Here is a 21,972-nt window from a genome sequence, read left to right on the forward strand (position 1 = left end):
TTTTAGAGTCAGAAAGCACCTTAGTGGCCATCCATGCCTGAAGAAGAATCTCTCTTACGGTGGACCAGAGAGGTGGTCCTTCATCCTCGGATGCACATCACCATGGAGACAGTGTACTCTCACCTAAGGCAAATCTCAGGGGTCTTACTAAGCTTCCTCTTTGTTGGGTTGCTGGGCACAAGATTCTCTCTCCCATTGGTAGTGAGCCTTGTGTTCCCCTGCTGGTTGTTTTTGATAGTTCTAAGATATGCTTCATCTTAATATACAAAAATAATTTAGCCTGCCCCCTCTTGCAGGACTTTAACTTCTTTAAAACTACCTTATAGTTAGCCATCTCTACCTTTACCCAGACTGTGTATCAACATATGGTGAGTCAATTACTAATCAAGAATGTTACTTTCAGGATTTTCACAGAGCATTTGGAGAAGTGGGGGGAAAGGGGAAGCTGCTAAAATTTCTAGGGGTGGCCCAATCAGTTTTTGTATTTTTTTTGTAAACCTGCTCTGTTAGCAGAGCTGTTATTCCCACTTTTGGTAGATATTCAGTATCCAGTTAGGCTAAGCCTTTGTTTTTCTTGGTATGAAAATTTTGTAAGCTTTTTAAGTTTGTTGTTGTTGTTTTTCAAACTTGGACTCTGAAGATAAGTCTTTTTAAATCACCTGCTTTCATGATTCTCAATAGAGAACTATTTTCATTCTGCTAAACATGAGAACTCTTCCCTGGGACTTTCTCATCTTTTCCCATGGCTTTAACTACCACTGATATTCAGTTGACCACTTTTCTACCTCCCATCTACTTCCTTGCCACTCTCACCTTCTCTTCCACTATTTCTAAAATCTTCACTAAGATACCACCCTTTCATCTAGGAATACCTCATTCCACCCCAGGTTCACATCTCTCTTCAGACACTCCCCATGTCACTGTGAACAAGTGACTTCATTGGACCCCATTATAGTGTAGATCTCATATACAGGGGTATCTGGAAACCCAGAGGAAATGTCTGGAAGACACTTTGCAAGTCCTTCAATTCTTTATTCAAGGGTCAAATATTAGAATTTTGTGGCATTTGAACACATCCATTTTTCCCTCCGGCTATTATGGAGAATTTCTGGTTATCCTGAATTTTTTTATTAAAGTAAGGCTGATAGGACTCACACAGAGACTCTCATGTTGTTATGGGAAGAAGAGTCAGTCCATTGATTCAAATTCCAAACTTGCGCCAAGGTTCCCTTCAAAACCCAAATAAAATGCACCTGTCAATTTCATTATTGCTCTTAGCATTTCAAGGAAAGCCTGGCAGCAGCTTACCTTCATATTATTAATATTTGTTGTCTAGGATTCATTAGGAAATTTTAAACATGATTAGATTTGCTTAAATCTCTTGTTCTTTGAGATGGAAGAGTCTGACAACATAGAAGAGAAGCTAATGAAATGAAATCAAGGAGAGAAGAGAAAGGAGAAAATCATGACCTTGGTAATATTTGATGTCCCATGGAATGGCAGCATATTTGAGTACATAGAACCCCAGCCTGGAGGTCAGGACTCCCGAGTTCTCTTCCTGACTTCACCAACTGATTCTGATTTGATTTCTGAACTCTAAAATGAGTAGGTTGGTAGGGGATAATATCTATTGAATTGAGTCTTCCTTGGGATGGTGATGAAAAAGATGGCATCCTTAGTAAAAGCAGACCCACTTGGGCTTCTTGGAGAAGAGGCAGGATGTCCCTATTCCCAAGGACATTATTGGGATCTACCTTCCTTGTGCATGTACCTTTAATGTCTGGGTCTTTTAACAACCTTCCTTCCCCCACTATGTCCACAGATTGTGGAAAGGAGACGAACGCCTGCTGAAATCAGAGAAGAGTTTGAGCGACTTCAGAGAGAGCGGGAAGAGAGGAGACTTCAGCAGCGAACCAATCCCAAGGTAAGCAAGGAAAGCATCATTCTTCTTGAGGCAGACAGACTGTAAAACCAAGGAAAGAGCTTTATTGTCAGAGGGTTGGGCTGCAAGAAGTGAGTGATTTGAATTTTTTCTTAAAAGTCTTGTCTAAAATATTCATGTAATATTCCTAGATCTTTTCCTTTTGAAGTACCTTTCAAGAGGTCATCAATGGACTCTTTCTATTTTCACTTTGCCTGTGATTTTACTAAAACTGGATTTTTTTTACTTTATGAGTTCTAGAAATAGAGTGCCCAGATTTTTAAAAAATCGTGGTTTTCAAGACCAAACTCAGAATCAGTCACTAAACATTTATTAAGCACCCATTCTGTGCCAATTACTGTACTAGCAAAGGGGATACGAAGAAGAATAGTGGCTTTTCAATGATTTCTGAAATTCTCTCTTTAAATTATTTTCCTGACAGGTGTTTTTAATATCATATACCTCTCATTTTCTTTCTGTTTTTTTTTAAGTCTTTTGATTTTAATATTTCTTACCTTCTTAAAGAATCAGTGATTTGTTTGATTTATTCTGGTTTGCAAGAAAGCCTGTACTTATGTAAGGTTTGCTACGTTCTCTTCTGAGCTGCTTATTCTCTTTCTAATTCTTTCCCCAGTTTTTATTTCAATTTTTGTCTCTTCATTTCTTCTGGGTGTTCATCTAGCCCTTTTTTTCCTTTGAGCCTCTGCTTACAGTTGTTATGAAGTTAGAATTTTGATAAATTTTGATACTACTTAATATCTTCTTTGATTTTACTAATTTCTCCCAAGTTTTAGTCCCTGAATTGAGGTTTTATGCCAGGGTCAGGCTCTGTCCCAAATTGTACTTCTGGATGGAAAGATTGACCCTGGGGGATCTTGCCCTGGATCCCTGTGTTCTTGTACTGATGTTCCCCCCCCCCCCCAATTAATTAACACCCCTGGCCCCGCATTGGAGATTTAGAGTACTGAATCTTTAGTGTTCTTTCTAAAGTCTCAAGAGACCTCAGTATCCCATAGGACCTGAATGGGTTACTGCTGACTGATCCCTAAGGTTTCCTAAGGCTGAGGCTTTCTCTAGAGAGCAATCTGCCCTTGGTGCCTCTAGACACAGAGTCTTATCTAATCACTTTTCTTGAAGGAAGACTCCACTCCCTTTCTTAGTGCCCCTAGGCTTCTGGCTAACTTTTTCAGTTCTGGGGTGGAAGATACACTTACTGTGGTTTCTCATTGGATTTAGTGATTATCATGTCATCTGGAATGAACTTAAGGTCTCTGTTAGACTAGGTGTGAGGGGATTAGGCAGCTTTCATTCCATTCAGTAGTCATCTTAGCAAGAAGCTCCAAATTACATTTCTATAATCCATTTAAAGAAAGATTCCCATCCTTGGGACAGTTGACTTTAAGAGCATAAGTCCCAAAGTTTTTCCTTTATCATCATCCAGAACCTATTCCCTTAATTCATCCAAGTCACTAATGACTCTTAAGTTATTCAAATATAATGAATAATACCAAGCTCAAGGTTCTGCTTTTTAACACTAAATTTGATATCAGTAATTCCCTTGCACCTTTAGAAAGATATACATGTACACAGAGACTGATACACTGTGGTTCAATCGAACATATTCATTCATATTTGTAATCGTAATTGGACTTCTCCATTAGTGTCAAAGCAATGTCCCTGAACAATCTGCAGGGATCTAGGAGAAAAAACACTACCCACAAGCAGAGGGTCATTCATAATTGTCATTCTCGGTCACCGAGAGACTATTACTAATACAAGCAGAGGACAAACAGTGGGAGTAAAACACAGAGGAAAGGCAACTGCTTGACTACAGGGGTTGAGGGGATATGATTGAGGAGAGTTTCTAAATGAACACCCTAATGCAAATACCAACAACATGGAAATGGGTTTGAATCAAGGACACATATGATACCCAGAGGAATCACACATTGACTATGGTGGGGGGGAGGGGGGGGATTGAAAAGAAAATGATCTTTGTTTCCAATGAATAATGTTTGAAAATGACCAAATAAAATAATGTTTAAAAGGGGGGGGGGGGGGGGAACAAGTTACAGTTCCTATTTTAGCATCAGTGAAGAATTAACAAATATCCAAAGATCCTTAAGAAAGGCAGGTCAGGTACATACCTGGTAATATGGAAGAGAGATACAGAAAATTGAAGCTATCTTTTGATCACCTTGCCAAAGATAAAGCACATTCTATTTTAACATATTTATTTTGCATCATTGTTTCAATGTAAAAAAAAATATGCAATGTTATTCAGGGAAAGTTTTTTCATGATATTCTTCAATAAAGATGTGCATTGAAAAATTAAAAAAGAAAAAGAAAGATATACAAAGTTTCTTTTCCAGCCTGATGACAAGAAATACCCAATGTTTTGGGGATGCCAATAGTACTGAAAGGCTAATTAAACTTGCTCAATTCAATAGTCAACTGAGTTCAGTAAGAGGGGCACTAGAAATAGCCAGCCAGGACCTTATCACTGCTTCCAGGACTTCATGGCAGGTAGCCCATACTGTTATAATGAAGAGACTTCACTGCCAGAGGCAGCTGGTGGCACAGTGAATAGAGCACGCTAAACTTGGAATCTGGGAAACTTGAGTTTAAATCTGGCCTCAGATACCTAATAACTGTATGACTGTGGGAAAGTCACTTAACCTTGGTTTGCCTCAATCAACCCAACTGGAAAATGGGGATAGTAATAACACCTATCTTACCAGGGTTGCTGTAAGGATTAAATGGGATAATGCTTGCAAAAAGCACTTAGAACAATGTCTGATACATAGTAGGTACTACATACTTAACTCTTATATTTGCCTCCCTTCCTCTCCTCCTCAGCTTTGTAATCTCATTGAAGGCTTCCGTGGACAATGTTGATTCAACCATATGAGCTCCTTGATGAAAGCAACTGTGTCTTATCTAGAATTTGTATCTCCTTGAGTCCCTAACATGATGCTCTGCAGGCAGGTTCTTGATGAATGTTTGTTGATTTGAATTAGAAAGAAGATTTTCAATCGCATTTGAAGGAAACAAGGCTTCTCATTAAATTTCACAAAGAACAAAGAGGTGCCCTCAATGATGGCCAACATTAAAGTTTAATCTTTTGATCATATAACACAAAGGACCAGATATCTATCTATCTTTCTATTTATCCATCTATTGGGAGCTCTTTTACTGGTTTATATGTGGTACTTCCTAGCATGTTTGTGATAGCAACATCTTTCCTCCTACTCATTAGCTAACTTCACCAGTCAGTGTTTAGTTTAGATCCAAGTTTTCCTTTTGGTCAGGTGGAAAAAGAATTTAGCAGTTGAGGGAAATTGATTGGTCTTTGGGGACGGATTGGAGACACCTGGTCCAGTCACAGATTCCTGACTGAATAACTCTAGGTTTTGATGCTGAATTCGCTCCAATAGTTTCCAGTTTGGACAGTCATTATTCAAAACATGCTTATTGGAGAATGAGAGAGCGAGAAGGGCAATCTGGGAAGAGGCCTGCTTCCTGGCTTTAGGATCTTTGCCATTTAGTCTGGAAGCTTTGCTTCTTCAGTTGGAGCAGGAAAGGGAAAGAGCTGTGTTGTAATCCTGAGCCTATGTGTCCTGTGATAAAATTAGCCATCTGGGTGTTTACAGCAATTGCTTATTGGAATTCTCTGGAAATGTGTCTCCAGGCCATGTTCCTGTGGAATGAAGGAGCACAGCTGTGATCATTTCATACAAGAACACAAGTTATTTTAAAATTTCCAACATTTTACTACTTCCATAAACTGCTTCCAAATAAATAAAACATTTTCTAACCAGAAATGTTGAGTGATAACCAGATGTCGGCTAGGAGGCACTTCTTTTTGATCTAGATCTTTTATTCTGTTTTAGAGTTTTGTTTTGCTTTTCAAGATGTGCTGAAGGGTTTGGAAAGTTTTGGGCTTATGGGGAAGGGAATTAACTTTCTCTTAAGAGCTGGGGGTAGAGATAACTATGCCCTTGGCTTCTGACTACCATAGAGATTGTCACTATGCAGTTGCCTGAATCTCAGCCTGTGCTCTACACCAGTAAGGAAGGTGAACAGAAGCCTGAATATATGTGCTGTTGAAAGTTGAAGCTCTGATGTGAAGGTCTTTGCCTTTCCCTAATCAGGAGTTCTGTCATCTGTCAACCAAGAAGCATTTATTAAACATCTATGATATGCCAGGTATTGTACTAAGTGCTGGGAATATAGAGAAAAGTAAAAGACATCCATCCATCCCTGCCCTCAGGGAACTCACTATCTAATGGGAGAAGTAACATGCAAACAGCTATGTGCCAGAAAGATAATAACAGGCTAATTGGAGATAATTGACAGAGGAAATCCCCTGGCATTAAGGGGGATTAGGAAAGCCTCATATTGAAGGTGAGATTTCAGCTGAAACTTGAGGGAAGCTATAAAAGTTAGAAAGTAGAGACACACTCCAGGAATGTGGGATAGCCAGTGGGAATGCCCAGAGCTAAGAAAGGGAAGGAGGCTAGTGTCATAAGATCACAGAGTGTGTAAAAAGGCTGTTTGTGCTTGTGAGAGAGAACATGGGGGACAGGGATTAAAGGTGGAAAAAAGATTGGAAAAATAGGAAAGAACCAAATTATGGAGGACTTTTAAAGCCAAATAGAAGACTTTCTATTTGATCTGGAGGCCATGAGGAGCCACTGGAGTTGACAGTGGATTGAGAGGGATGTGATCAGACTTGTGCATTAAGGTCATTTTGACAATTGAGTGGAAGGTAGATTGGAATGGAAAGAAACTTGTATCAGGGAGAGTAACCAGCAGGCTATTGTAAATGTCCAGGTATAAAGTGATTGGAGCTTTCACCAAGGTTGGGGCAGCAGCTAAGGAGACAAGGAAAGATCTGTAAGAGATGTTACAAAGATAGGAACAATAGAACTTGTTAACCAATCAGCTATGAGAAACAAGAGTGAGAAGGTAAGAATGACACCAGTTTTCCACCTGGATGACTGAGAGGATGCAGGTGCTCTCCACAGTTAGTAGAGAAGTTTAGATGAGAAGATAATGAATTCATTTTGTGGACATGTTGTGTTGTAAATGTATACAAGATTTCTAATTTAAAATGTCCAGTAGCCAGTTGGAGATGTGACACTGGAGGATGAGGAGAAAACATAGGACTGAACAGATAGATCTGAAAATCATCTGTGACCATTGACTCTAGTTAATTGAATGAGATCACCAAGTAAAGTAGTATAGAGGGAGGAGAGATGATCTAGGACAGAGCTTCAGGGAATACCCATGTTAACAGATGTGACCTAGATGAAGGTTTAGCAAAGAAGACTCAGAAGGATTGATGAGATAGGTAGGAGAACCAATATCAAGCACTGTCACAAAAACCTAAAATGAAGAAGGTGCTTGGGTGGGAGAGGAGAGAAAGAATCATCTAGGAGGTATCAAAAGTGCTTTCAGAAAGCTCAGACCCTTGGGCTTTTTTGTCTCTTCTTACCCTTATGACAAATATTTGTACTTTGAGTTTACCCATTCTTTTTTAAAGAAAAGTGGATATTTGTAAAAAAAAAATCAGCATTCCAGATCAGTGTATGAAAGATATTTCTCTCATATCTACATGATGAAAGAGTTTGACAAGCAATAAATGACTACTTATGGGGGAAAAAAAAGAAAGCTCAGAGCACAAATACAAATGTGACAAGTTACATTATTATTAAGTCCTGCCTGGACACTTAACTCTGCTTGGCTAGAGCTCTAGAAAAAGATCACTCAGTGCTTGAAATTCTGTCTGTAATGAGAATTTTTACCTTTGTCCTTCACCTCCTTCAGTATCTTCTTCAGTTTGAATCTACAGCCAAATTCCAGCCCTGTGCTAGTAACACCATCAGCAGATATTTGACTGACCTTCATGTAGCTATATGTATTCAGCACTTCAGGCTTCACTGTAGGGTCAAGAAATGTTAGAGGAATGACAGCAAAAGAACTGAAATGACAACTAACTTTAATAAAGATGACAAGAGAAGTCAGTGACAAGTAAATGGAGGATAAAGAAAGACATGCTTTTCAGTTTAAAATGAATGTTTTCCCGTGGAATGGGTTCCCTAATCTAGCACCTAACTAATACAGAGATTCTCTAGATGCTTGCCACCCACCTGATCATATGAGAGTTCTGTTAAACATTCAGATGGGTTTTTAAATTCTCACACTCATACTCATACATGCTGCCATGATTAAAGTTGGGGATCATTAACCAAGTGTTCTTGATGAACAGTGCTTTTGTTTCCATGATTTAATCAGCTCTGAACTGAAAGAACTTTCTTAGTAAACTGTCAGGTAAAGAAAAGTCTTGTTCTGCACCTTCTTTGGTTCTAAGATGCTAGCCTCCAGGTGCCTCTTCTCCATCCTGCCAAAGGAAAGTCTTTTTTTTTTTTTTACTGGACTGAGGTTTTCCCAACATAGCTGTGTCAGGCAGAATGTGATTAGTTTAATCTTCAGACATCAGGGTTCTAGACATTGATCCACTAGTTGCTTTGGTTCTTTTCGTCAAGTCTTCTGAAAATAAAACCCCAACTTTGGGTATCTGGCTAGGGGAAACCTACCTCAAGCTCATGCAGGGTGAAAACAAAGAGTGTAAGAGGTTGTCTTCCATTCTTTAGCTGGGTTGGGGGGGAAGAAATTTACAGTCAAGCATGCAGTCGGATTTATTGAGGTAGGATATAAAAACTGTTGGGTCCAGTTTAACAAGTATAGCCGTTTCTCTTGACCTCAGAATATAGAAATATGGTTTATGTTTCTTTTGCATAATCTATCAACATTTCAGGGTTGTTTTACAACACTTTCATTTTATATTGATTGTTTTCATTCTTTTTTTGGTTAATATCCATAAATATTACCCCCCTAAAGACAGTAGTCACATAACAATTCCATTGAACATAACCAGGCCCAAGGGCAATCTCTGACAATACAATAGAGTAGAACGTTAAATTTAAGATTGCTATTTGATATTTGATTTCTCTCTTTACCATTTTGGTTATTCCTGTTACTCCTGTTCTTTGCCTTTGAATCCCTTCTTCACTTTGTCCTACCATGCTTCAAGTCCTGACAGGCTTTACTCTTGATTCACTCCTATACCATCTCCATTCTCTGCCCCATTCTCATTTTATCTTGCTGACCCCATGACATGATGCTTTGTTCCTAGAATGTGACATTAATTTCCTAGATTGTTTCATTTTTTTCTACTGCTCTTCAAATGTTAGTGCATAAATTATATTTACCCCTCTGCTGCTCTCTCTTTTTAAAACAGCTACATTTCTGGTGTGGATTCTATTCTTTCCTTTTTAAAAATCCAATTTCATCCGAAAATGTTTTTTAAAATAATACATCTAGACACATGTTCCATAAAATGTTAAATAATCACAAAAGTTTGCATATGAATTTATAATTTCCTTATTACAGTCATCTGAAGAATCAGAGCACGTGTGTGGAGTAGGGTAGGGAGTAGTTATTTTGCTGTTGTGGCTAATTGGTACACCTCTCAGAGGGAACTGGTGATGATGACTTTGGTCTGGTTCAATGGGAATGATTCTGAGGTCATAAAACTGCCTTTGTGAGTTGGCTGACAGGATAATTTTGCAAAAGAATAAAAGCCATTTAAGCCCATATGTTTAGCAGTTCTCAAAGGCAGCAAGGGGCAATTTACCCTATGCAGAAATGGAAGTCTTTTGGAATTGGAGAAACTAGAAAGTTTTCATATAAGTGGGAAGAGAGAAAAAGATGGTTAATCAAATATCTGGGAAATTGTGGCTCCAGAGAGCTGAGGAAAATGAATTTACTCAAAATACACAAAAAAGCCAAAAACAGTTACTTGCCCTTAAAGAGTTATTAATTGAAGACCCATCCTCACCACTGTGCCAAGTTCACTGTATTTAAACATTTGGGCTCTCAGTTCCCTTAATCTGTCCTCCTATCTCAGCTACTTATGAGGGTTGGAAAAGGGTCATACCTGAAATTTCATGGTCCCTCATTGTTGTAATGACTTTAATCCTGAAATTCCCTCTCTGATCATAATCCACTGTCTTAGGTCTCTGTCTCATTCCCCCTAAATCTTTATCTTCCCCAAAGCCTTTGGTGTGCTAATCTACCACTCCTACTGTGGCCTCACATTTCTCTCTTTACCATTTTGGTTATTCCTGTTATTCCTGTTCTTTGCCTTTGAATCCCTTCTTCACTTTGTCCTACCATGCTTCAAGTCCTGACAGGCTTTACTCTTGATTCACTCCTGTACCATCTCCATTCTCTGCCCCATTCTCATGTCACCACTGAGTCCATGATCAATGTGTGTTACCTGATCTTCTCTGGGCTCAGAAATCTTTGTATCCTTCCTCAATTGTCTCTTGTCACATTCTCTTGGGAGGCCGATAATGTTCACTGGGCCCACAGTCTCCACTCAGCAGGTGCCTTTACCATTCATCATTCAAGGTCCTCCATTGGGCTCTGTCCTCTTTCCTTTAGAACTCCTCCCTTCCTTTGCAGCACTTTCTTTCCCTTCTTTTCAAAGTTTATGTGTGGCTTGGCCTCCTCCCTTGATGGCTTTTCTGTCTTTGTCCTTGACTTCTTAGTAACTTTTGACAAAATTGGTTTTCTCTTTATCCTAGATGCTTTCTTCTCTTCTGCCTTTTATGACCCTGCTGTCTGCTGATTCATTTCCTACCTATCTGACTCGTATTCATTCATTTCTAAGCCTTTAAGTGTAAATATCTGCACTTCCTCCTTACTCTTCCAATAAACTAGTGGCCTCCTATTCCAGGATCAACTCTGACCTCCTCTATTTGGCATTTTAAGCCCTTCTTAGCCCCACTCTGCCTTTCCAGCCTAATTGCCTGTGCTTCCCCTACACAGAAACAGGCTTTTTTTGGGGGGGGAGGAGGACATGGTTTCCCTTCTGTGACATTTTACTGACTGTCCTCCATTTCTGGAATGTATTCCTTCAGAGTTCAACTCTGCCTCTGCCTTTCCTGACACTCCCCCTCCCCCAATACTCATAATCCAGCATTAGAATCTCCAATCTTCCCCTACCTCAGTACCTTATTTCTCTTTTAAATCTACCTTTATGTATGTGCATGTCATCTCCCCAAGCTAAACTGTATGACCCTTGAAGGCAAGGACTATTTTCACTTTTGTCTTTATACCCTAGATTTACAGAAGACTTGTTCATTTCAGTTGTGTCTGACTCTGTGTCCCGTTTGGAGTTTTCTTGACAAAGATATGGGAATGGTTTGTCACTTACCTTCTCTAGATCATTTTACAGAGGAGAAAACTGAATCAAATAGTTAAATGGCTTGCCCAGTGTCATTCAGCTAGTAAGTGTCTGAAACCAGATTTGAACTCAGGAAGATGAGTCTTCCTGATTCTGGGCCTAGTGCTTTGTCACACTGTGCCACTTCACTGCCCCATGTGAGACTATATTACTAATATCCATCCAGAATCAAATTTCAAAGTATCTGAAAGGGTGGGAGGATCTAAAAAGATGAACAAATGTTAAAAGAGCAAAGGTAAAGCCTCATACTTTTTGTCTTTTAAAAAGTTGCAGCTATCCAAATACAGGTGTGGCTTCTTTGTGTGCTGTGGCAAAGCATGCAAAAAAAAGCCCAGTGAGGGTTTTGGATCAGTCTGGTGACTAGCCACTAAAAAAATCTAGAGGGAAATGGCATTGCACTCTCCTTAATCATAACCTCTGGGGGGCTTTCCTCTTCACAGAGTGCTTTTCTCAAAACAACCCTGTGAGGTGGGCATAATGGAAAGTATTGTTCCATATTCCCATTTTAAAGGTGAGGAGCCTGAGGCCTAGAATGAGTTAAGTAAGCATTGAATGACTCCAACAAAGAAGATAGCAGTTCTGTTGTGTGTGACACCACTTAGACCTTCTATGGAGGTTTTTGTGCAATTTTTTAGTCCCACATTTTAAAAAGGGTCTTAAATTAGAGTGCAGCCTGGAGAAAGTGATCAGGATGGTAAGTTTCTGGAAGCTGACATGAAAAGCAATAAAAGTCACCAAGACTATCAGTTGAGTGAGAGAAGCCTTAAGGGAGGACATGATCACTCTCTTAAAATATCTGAAGATATCCTCATTGTCTGTGGAAGACATATTCATTAGCTGTCAGATTAGGACAGACTTTCTAACAATTATAACTCTCCATAAATGGAAATGGACTGCATTAAATTAGAGAGCTTTACCATCCCTGGAAGTAATCCTAAGAACACTGGGTGATTGCCTAGCAGAACTATTCTATAAGAGATTCTGACTTTAGATGAAAAGTTGGGCAAACTGAATTCTTAGAGCTTTTCCAACTTTGAGATTTCTTTGGTCTTATTAGATTTTTATTTTCCATGGTTCTTTAAATAAACTATTGTATCCTGTGAAAACAGAAATAATTCTTGCTTTCTTTGTGTTTATTCCTTAATTTCTTTTTGGTTTTTATTGCTTATTGAGAGGCTTCATGGCACAAAGGTTGAGTGCTGGACCTGGAGTCAGGAAGACATTCAAAGCCAACTTGTGGTCTATATTAGCTTCATGATCCTGAACAAGTCCTTTAACCTCTCAGTGCCTCAAGACAACTTCTTAGGACTTAACCTGAAAAGTCATGACTGAATGAAAAGAGTTCCCAAGATGGTATAGCCTTCCCTCTCATGTCTGCCATTATTTCCAATAATAAAAGAGATCATTCTTTCTTCACCTCTGATCTTACTGGAAACACACATGGACATAAGATGCCAACAGTTTTAGCCAGATGCTTTTAATCATTCTAAGGACGTGTCCTTATTGATAAGATTTTGTGGGTGGATTCATTGTTATTAATTTGATTGAAATAATAGTTGTCCTACTGTTAAGGCTATCCAATACTAGTATTGATCCAACCTGGTCAGATGATAGGTTTTTAGTATCTTTTTGCTGTAATCAGTTCTACTGTAACACTTTTCAAAAATAAAAATTTGTTCCCATACAGTTAATATATCAGGGAACATTTTGGGCATAACATGAATTTTGAGTTTGCTTCTGCATGATTTCTTCCTCAAGAAACAATGAGACAACTTATAGTGGCTTTCTATGTTCCAAGCACCATGTCAGGTGCTGGGGATACAAAGACAAAATCAAAACAGTCCTTGCCCTCGAGAAACTTGCCATCCTAATGAAGGAGACAGTGGGTATACATAGAAGTATATATTAGACACAGTGAAAGCAAACACAAGGGGACTTTGTAGGCAAAGGAACTAGTAGTCGGAGGACCAGGAAAGGCCTCCTGAAGGAAAGGAAAAGGGATAATTTATAGAATTAGATAAAATAATAAGGTGTACTTGGAAGAATAAAAGAGTAAGAATATCAAAGGACATCAGGGGAAAGCTGTGTCTTGTTCCTGGTACTATCAGATTACACACTGTATTATAAACTACCTGGTACTAGATTTAAAAAAATAGAGAAACTCATCGGTGGAAGAAACTGGTGAGCAAAACTAAAAAATAAGCACACAGGCTAGTTTTTGCTAATCAGAAGTTGTTGATTGATTGGTTGATACTACTATAAATTTCAGTTGGATTGATTTTATAGCTCCAAAAAGTCATAACATTTTTTTTTAATTAGAAGATAGGGGCAGTTAATGTGGCTCAGTGGATAGAAAGCCAGAAGGTCCTGAACTCAAATCTGGCCTCAGACACAGCACTGATTCTAAGACAGCAGATAAGGTTTTTAATTAATAAATAATAGAGGAAAACTGGTTATGCCTTGCATAGATAAGAGTAGGAAGAAAAAATTTGTGTCCTGACCTAAATGGAAGACATCAAAATATATCAGTTACATAAAATTAAAAACCTTATTATAAGGGAAGCAGCTGGGTAGCTAAGTGGATTGAGATCCAGGCCTAGAGATGGGAGGTCCTGGGTTCCAATCTGACCTCCGACACTTCCCAACTGTGTGACCCTGGGCAAGTCACTTGACCCCCATTACCTAGTCCTTACCACTCTTCTGCCTTGGAACCAATACATAGTATTGAGTCTAAAGCAAAAGGTAAGGGTTTTAAAAATTAGCATAATAATATTAGCTAACTTCTATGCAGTCATTTATGGTTTGTGAAGTGATTTGCTCACATTGTCTCATTTAACCTTTTTTTTTTAAGCCTTACCTTCCGTCTTGGAACTGTGCATTGGTTGCCCCCTCATTTAATCTTAAGTGAAATCAAAATCTCTATTACTAGAAGCAAAGATGTTGGAGAAAACCTTTTGATCTCAGATAAAACTGACCTCCAAAGTCAGTCTTCGAATAGCTCTTTAAGACAACCAACCATTCTGTGGTAGTAGATAAGTGGTTATGTGACAGCAACATTTTCAAGAGAAGAAATACAAACTATCAATAACAACATGAAAATTAGTTTAAAATCGTTATTAAATAGTGATTTTTAAAATCACTATTAAACAAGGAAAAACACATTAATGAAACCCAGGGGTATCAACCTCACCCACATCAAGTTAGCAAAGATGAGAAAAGATGAGAAAACATTATTGGAGGGCATATGGGAAGGCAAACTAATTATGCTAATTCACTGGTACTAAAACTGTGAATTGATTTACTCACTCTGGAAAACAGTTTGAAATTATGTAAGAAAAGTTACTAAATTGAACTAGAGATTCCATTAATAACACTGTACTCCCAAGGAGACTATTGACAACAAGCAAAGTGTACCTGAATTAGTGCAGAGTGAAGAAATTAGAGCAAAAAGAACAATATCCATGTCTACAACAGTGTCAATAAAGTCATTACAGAGAGGCACCAGAAATACAGTGGTTTGAGTTAGTACTGTACTATCAGAGTTAAGGGACGTGTTCAGCTTACAATTAAAGTACAAGTCAAAAATAAGATGAATTGTCAGTTATAATTACCCCACTCAGGCCAGTTCATGACCTTGGACCAGGTAGACCTGTAGCTTCGTGATGTCCTTCCCAAGTTGTGATGCCCTGAGAACTGAGCATATAGTCCAGATGTGGCCCCAACAAAGTAGAGACAGCAGACCTATCAACTCTCCCAGTCTGGGACATTGTTCCTCTCTCCTGCAACCTAGAAATGTGTTGATTTTTTTTTGGCAGCCACATCACAGTGTTAACTCATTGAGCTTATAGTACACTGGAAGGCCTAGATCTTTTCAAACAAACTGTTGCCTAACTCCTTCCCATCTTGTTCTTGAGAAACTAACTTTTTGAATCTGAGAATAGAACTTTGCATTTTTCCTTAATTAATTACTTCTTATTCATTGCAGCCTATTGTTCTAGCCTGTCTTTTCTTAATTACAGTTATCCAATACGTTGCCGATCCCTCTCCACTTTGGGCCATCTGCAGATTTAGTAGACATCTATGCCTTTAAGATCATAATAAAAGCTTTTGAGCAGCACAGGGCCAAATACTAATTCCTATGGCACTCTTTTAGATACCTTTGAAGATAACATCAATCCAATAAATGACTACATTCTAAATCTACCTATTTGTACTGTTTTTTTACTCATATTTCTTTGTCTTTTCCACAAAAGTAACATGACAAGACCTAGTCAGATGGCTTTACTAAAATCTAGGTGAAGTGTATTTAAAATGCCCCCAGTCTACAAGCCTAGTAACTATCCAGTTATGTCCAGTGTGTACAAAACTAAATCTTTCTTCCCTACTTCCAAATTTCCCCATTCTCAACTGCCACCATTCTTCCAGGAACCCAGAGTCACAATCTCAGTATCATCCTCAGCTCCTCACTCTTACCTTCATCGTCTCTCAAAACATTCTCTTCTCTTTAATGCCCATTCTCTTGGTGCAGGCTCTCATCATCTCTTGCCGGAACTATTCCAATAACTTTCTTCTTGGTCTCCTTGTCTCAAGTCTTCTTCCCATTCTAGTCTTTCCTCCAGTTAGCCTCCAAATGATTTTCCTAAAGCTCAGACCTAACTAAGTCACTTAGTAAACTCCAGGGGCCTTCTCTGACCTCCAGGATCTAATATAAAATGTCCTTTTTCATTTTTAAAGCCCTTCTCAGCCTGTCCCCCTTCTACCTCGTTTTCTTAAGCTTCTCCCTACACAGGTTCTCTGATTCAGGGTCACTTTCTTTCTGTTTTCTGGCATACAGCACTCCCTCTCCCAAATCCTCACCTTCTCAGTGGCTGCCCTGCATGCCTGGAACACTTTCCCTTCTCATATCCCCCTCCTGGTTTCCCTAGCTTCTTTCAAGACTCAGCTCACATTCCATCTTCTTCAAGAGGCCTTTCCTTGCCCCTGTTTTCAAAGATTACTTTCCATTTACACCGTATATATCTTAGATGTACCCAGCTGCTCATGTAAGCTCTTTGAGGGCAAGGACTTAGTTTTTGCCTTTCTGTGTATTCCCAGGGCTTAGCACACTGCTTGACACATTTTAAGTGCTTAATAAAGATTTGTTGACCAATGGTCTAACCCCCAACATGTACAGAATGATGCATTCCACTTTGCCAAATGTCACAGAAGGTCACAGTATCTCAGGAACTTCAGAGGCCAATCTGTGGGACTTCTCAGTGACCAGCCCAATGAGAGGACTAGAGACTAACCTGCATGGTAATGAGGTAAAGGAACTGGAGGTGTTGCTGAGATACAAGAAGATTTAGGAGGGACATGATGGCTCTATTCAAGTGTTCTAAAGGCTCACAGATGTGTTCTGCTTGTCCCCATAGAGCAGAGCTAGGAATAGTGGGTAGGAATTGCTGAGGCAGATTTCACCTTAATATTGGGAGGAGGGGAGGGATCGCTACCAATTCATTCTTTCCCGAAATTGGAATGTACTCCTTAGGGAAACCCTGGGTTCTCTATCCCCAGAGGTCTTCCGATGAAAGCTAAATAACCTGTTGTCAGGGTTTTATAGAAGTTATTGCTGTTCTGGTACAAAAGGAGTTAAATGACCTTTGAGATTCCTTCCAGTTGAGATCCTATGGCTGAAAAAAGAGATTTTCCATTCTTTCTCCTGAATTTTCTTTTTGGTGGCTCTTGCATTGTGCACACTCTAAGGGCAGTGAGTTAACTGGAGACTTTACCAGATTACTGCAATTTCAAGCCCTGTCTTCTCTATCTATCAAAAGCTAGTCTTGGACAATACAACCCTGGACTCAAGAATCAGCACAAGAGGCTGCCAAGTAATAGAGCATGACTTAAAACATAACTAGAACTCTGGATGCCGCTCTATGGAACTTGGCCATTAATATAGCTACATGAATTTTTCTATGGACTTAAAGAAGGGAAAAAGCCTTTATCTCGTTTGTGACTTGATAGAAAATAAACCCTTATACTCCATTCTCATCATAAACTAGAAAAGGAAATTTCTAAGTCTTTCAGCTTTTTACCAGCAAGGGGTGGAAGTATAATTAAACTGATTCCCACCCACAGCTCTGATAGGGGACTCCTGCAGAGCCAATCTAAAAGTGAATGCCCAACAACAACCAATGCTTCCAGATAAGGAATTTCTTGAATGTATGAGGACCTGAGACTTCTGGCCAGGAAGGAGCTAAAATGTGTACTATCCTTCTAGGGCCTGGTCATAGATTAATTTAAAGATCTGAAGAGATGACAGAAATATTCTATATGAGGCTTTCAGACAAAAAGAAATCTTCATTTTAAAAATATTTTAACCCTTAAATAAAATAGACTTTGAGATGATTATATAACATTTTGTGCTGATTTTGTAGGCCTATTCTCTGTAAGGATTAAAATTGGGGTTTTGACTCAATATACGAGTTATAAAAGTGGTTGACATTTATAAAATATTAACCCCCCAAGTCAAAATGACTGTGTTACAAGGGAATCACTTTAAAAGACTGATATATATTAATTTAAGGTCGCCAAGGAATCAGCTATGTAATTCCTAAATGAAAAACTCAAGTCAGCCGTCAGCCTTTTTTGGAGTTTAATTACAATAGGAGCAAGAAAGGAATTAGAGATATATATAGAGAGAGAAAGGGGAGAGAAGGGAATAGGGCTTAAATACCCCTTCTGTTTAGGCTGGGCCAAAAGGCCCAAGCCCTTAGATAGCTGGGGCAAAGAAAAGAGATCAGTCCCTTTCACTCACGTGTCCAAAATGGAGAAACAGTCTCAGAGGCCCCCACCTTCAGCTTCCTTCAGAGCAAGCTTCCTCAGAGCCCAGGAACCACCCTGACCAAAACTCCACTCTCCCTCCCTCCAGTCTCCAGACCCTCCTATCTTTAAGGACACCATCCAAGTTGCCTCCCCTCAGTCCTCACATCTACCAATCACTCTTCATCAATTTCCCTGTCAATGGAGGCTCTCGCTTAACCCAGGACCGCCCAGAGGTTTCTGGCTTTTGCACATGTCTGTTGAAGGTCATATTTTTCAAATGATTAAATCTATACTCCTTTGCTACAGCCCTTTCTAAATCCTGTTAACTTGAGTATGGTAGAGATTGGAATAATTAAATTTTGATCTAGGCTGCAGCCCTTACTCAATCCTATTAGGACTGAATAGGGTGGAGTATCTCCATTGTATCAATTCTAAAATCAATCAAGACTCAAAGAAATTCCTGTTCTATGCTCAAGCATAGGTCAAAGTCCTTTCCATTGTTCAGCAAAAGGGTTTCTGTCCTAAAGTAATCTTAAGAAGGGAAGAGAAGGAACCTCCCATGCCAATGGAGTTCCCATTCCAATAGACTATCAGTAAGAAATTTTCCAAGTATGAAATATCCCAATGGTGAAATTTTCAACAATTATAAGTCTAAGGAAATTTGAGGTTTACAATCCCCCCTGATGATCATTGGGAGACTAGTCTCCCCATTGATCATTTAACATAATCATTTTGTAGTTCTAAATTCACTTCTAACTAAAGATATACACAATATTCAATTTTCTAGGAGAAATTAGAATAGTGAGAGAGGAAATAGAAAAGAAAAGAAAGCAAAACCAATGTTTGCTAGGCGCATTGACAGAAAGCCAAATTAGGGGCAGTCCCTTTTGGCATAAATGTTACAATAAACGTTCAATCAAAAGTTCAGTCCAATCAATCACATCCAAAGTTCATTCTTGATCTTCTTGATGAAGTGTAGGTTTTCGGCATCTTTCTGCAACAGTTCATTCTCTGGATATAAAAGTTTCAAGCTTCTTTCTTGAAGATCTTTTCTCAAACAAAATCAAAGTCTTTGAATTTTTTATAACAGTAAAATCTTAAACAAAAGTCTTGGATTTTTATAAAAATACAATCTCAAACAAAAAAAATTCAAAAATTCTTAGATTTTAAATTAAAATACAATCCCCCCTGAAGTAAGTATTTAAAAAAAAATATCAAGTTTAGCTCAGAATGCAATGTTCAGTTATGGGGGTTAATGTGTCAATTATCAAAAGAATAGAAAAATAATCAAAAACATAAGAAAAATTCAAAATAGACCTTGTATAGGTCCAGTTTAAAGTAATTTCTATCCCACAAGTATGTAGGACAGAATGCAGTAATATTTCACTTAGCCATTTGTAGCCAAGACTACAGGAAGTTGCCATAATATAAGAAGGAAAGAATTAGAATTCTATTTTGATGGGGAAATGTCATTCCCTTGTCTGATTTTTTTCCTCAGGGATATAGGGAGCCAGCATGATAGTCAAGCTTTGTACTTGTTTGAGTATTTCGAAAAGAGTGTAGATACAAGGAAGTCCTACGACTTAAACATAAGTTAAGCGTCGCAACCTCGAGTCTCACTTTAATATTTTTTGTGTGCTCTATTGGCACTATTCAGGTTTAGTCTGTGCTCCTTGTTTTTATCCCTTTTCCTGGAATCAGACACAAACATTAATCACAGTTCTATAATATTTTATCAATAAATGGCAGGTTCCCATAGTTTAAAGCTTTTAGGCATATATTGATATTATAGCAAGAGTATATATATTAACTTGTATTACTGCAGGGAAAAAATAATATTAGTATTAATTATGTGTACCTTCAGTACAAAAAATGAGAAAAAATCAAATATTCTGATAAAAAAATAAAAGAAAAGAAATAAGAAAAAAATAAGAAAAAAAATCAGTAATTCAATATATTCTTGAAAAAAAATATCCATTTGTCTATGGATTATTATCTCCAATTCATATGATAAGATAGAGTCACAATTCATATAATAGGATAGAGTCAATCAGTCTCAGCAGAAGATGCTTTCTTCACATGTGAGCAGTGAATCCAAGAGTCTCTTTCTCCAATCTTTATAGATGTTGGAGTAGTTAATAATATTTGGAATGGTCCTTCCCATGAAGGTTCAGTTGCTCCAGTTCGCTTGAAATTCTTGATATAAACTTTATCTCCTGGGTTCAGGTCATGCAGAGAAAAGTCTAATGGTCCAGCTTGTACTGCAGCTCCAGATTCATGAAGTTCACGTAGTTTGTGCTGTAACTCCTGTATATAGGAAGCAATAGTAATATCTCCCCCTAATAGCGATGTATAAGCCGGGGAGAAAGGCTTAGCCTGTATAGGCGGATGTCCAAAAAGCATCTCAAATGGTGAAATATGTAAGTCTCCTCTAGGTCTGCTTCTAAGATAAAATAGGGCCAGAGGGAGAATTTCAGGCCATTTTAAATGGGTCTCAGTGCATAATTTGCCAATCATAGTCTTAAGTTCTTTATTCATCCTCTCCACTTGGCCTGAGCTCTGGGGGTGATATGGAACATGGAATTTTGGAGTTATCCCCAAGCAAGAATATATTTGATTTAAGACAGAATCGGTAAAATGACTCCCTCTATCGGAGTCAATACGTGCTGGTAGGCCAAAACGAGGGATAATTTCTTTTAAAAGTATCTTTGCAACAAAATCTGCTGTGGCTCGGGTTGTAGGAAATGCTTCCGGCCATCTGGTTAGTTGATCTACAATTACTAGACAAAATTTATAACGTCCAGCTTTTGGCATTGTAATGAAATCTATCTGTAGATGTTCAAAAGGTGTGTAAGCCAGAGGACGTCCCCCAAAGGCTTTTCCACGATATGCATGTTGGTTATATGCCTGGCAAATAGGGCAGGCTGAACATACTTTAGAGGCTATAGTAGTTATACCAGGGGCTATCCATACTCTCTTGACAGAGTCCACGATGCCCTGGGTGCCAAAATGACCATTTTTATGAATAGATTGGCAAATTTGGTTATAGAAACTTCTAGGGAGCAGGGGTTTTCCTTCAGGTGACACCCATACTCCATTAATTTGTTTTGCTTTAAATTTTTGTTTCCATTTTTCCACTTCCTTTTTATTATAGGAGAGTGATAAATTTAAATTATCAGTGGTTGTTAATGTTAAAATTAATCCAGGTCCTTCTATGGCTGCTAGTTTTGCAGCGGCATCTGCTCGGTCATTTCCTCTAGAGACAGGGTCAGAGCCACCTGTATGGGCAGAGCAATGAACTACAGCTAGGGCTTTAGGCAGTTTGAGAGCAGAAAGAACTTCATTAATAATTTCTGCATTAGCTATGGATTTTCCAGCTGAGGTTAAAAATCCTCTTTGGAGCCATAGCATCCCGACTGAGTGACAAATGCCGAAAGCATATCTAGAATCTGTATAAATTGTTGCCTTTTTATCCTTGGCAATTATACAAGCTTGTTTTAGAGCTATGAGTTCTGCTCCTTGAGCGCTAATGTTAGAAGGTAGTGAAGCTGACCATTCAGTGGCAAATTCTGAGACTACGGCAGCTCCAGTGTAACGTATGCCATCCCTCATAAAAGAGGAACCATCGGTAAATAAAATCAGATCTGCATTGTCTAAGGGAGTGTCCAAGAGATTATCTCGAGGCTTTTCTGCCATGGACACTAATGTTTCACAGTTATGTAGTGGTTCTCCTGAAGTAGGTAAATCTGGAAGCAAGGTGGCAGGGTTAAGAGTTGAACAGCGTTTCAAGGTAATATTTTCACTATTTAATAAGGTTATTTCATACCTTGTAATTCTCTGATCCGAGAATGCCTGTGTTCTATGTTTTACCAATAATGCTTCAATCTCATGTGGGCACATTATTGTTAATGGACATCCCAATACTAAA

The 21,972-nt window shown here is 38.6% G+C and overlaps 1 protein-coding gene across 2 annotated transcripts in view; it reads left to right on the plus strand.

The window, feature by feature from the left end:
• Nucleotides 1–21,972, plus strand: part of DNAJC11 (DnaJ heat shock protein family (Hsp40) member C11) — an 82,010-nt gene that overhangs the window by 30,003 nt on the left and 30,035 nt on the right. For both annotated transcript variants that reach the window (XM_001365696.4, XM_056795893.1), the window contains exon 4: nucleotides 1,823–1,924. In XM_001365696.4, coding sequence (XP_001365733.1) covers nucleotides 1,823–1,924 — 102 coding nt within the window. The remainder of the gene's footprint in view (nucleotides 1–1,822; nucleotides 1,925–21,972) is intronic.

This window comes from Monodelphis domestica, chromosome 4 (assembly GCF_027887165.1).
Source record: "Monodelphis domestica isolate mMonDom1 chromosome 4, mMonDom1.pri, whole genome shotgun sequence".
Lineage (NCBI taxonomy): Eukaryota > Metazoa > Chordata > Mammalia > Didelphimorphia > Didelphidae > Monodelphis > Monodelphis domestica.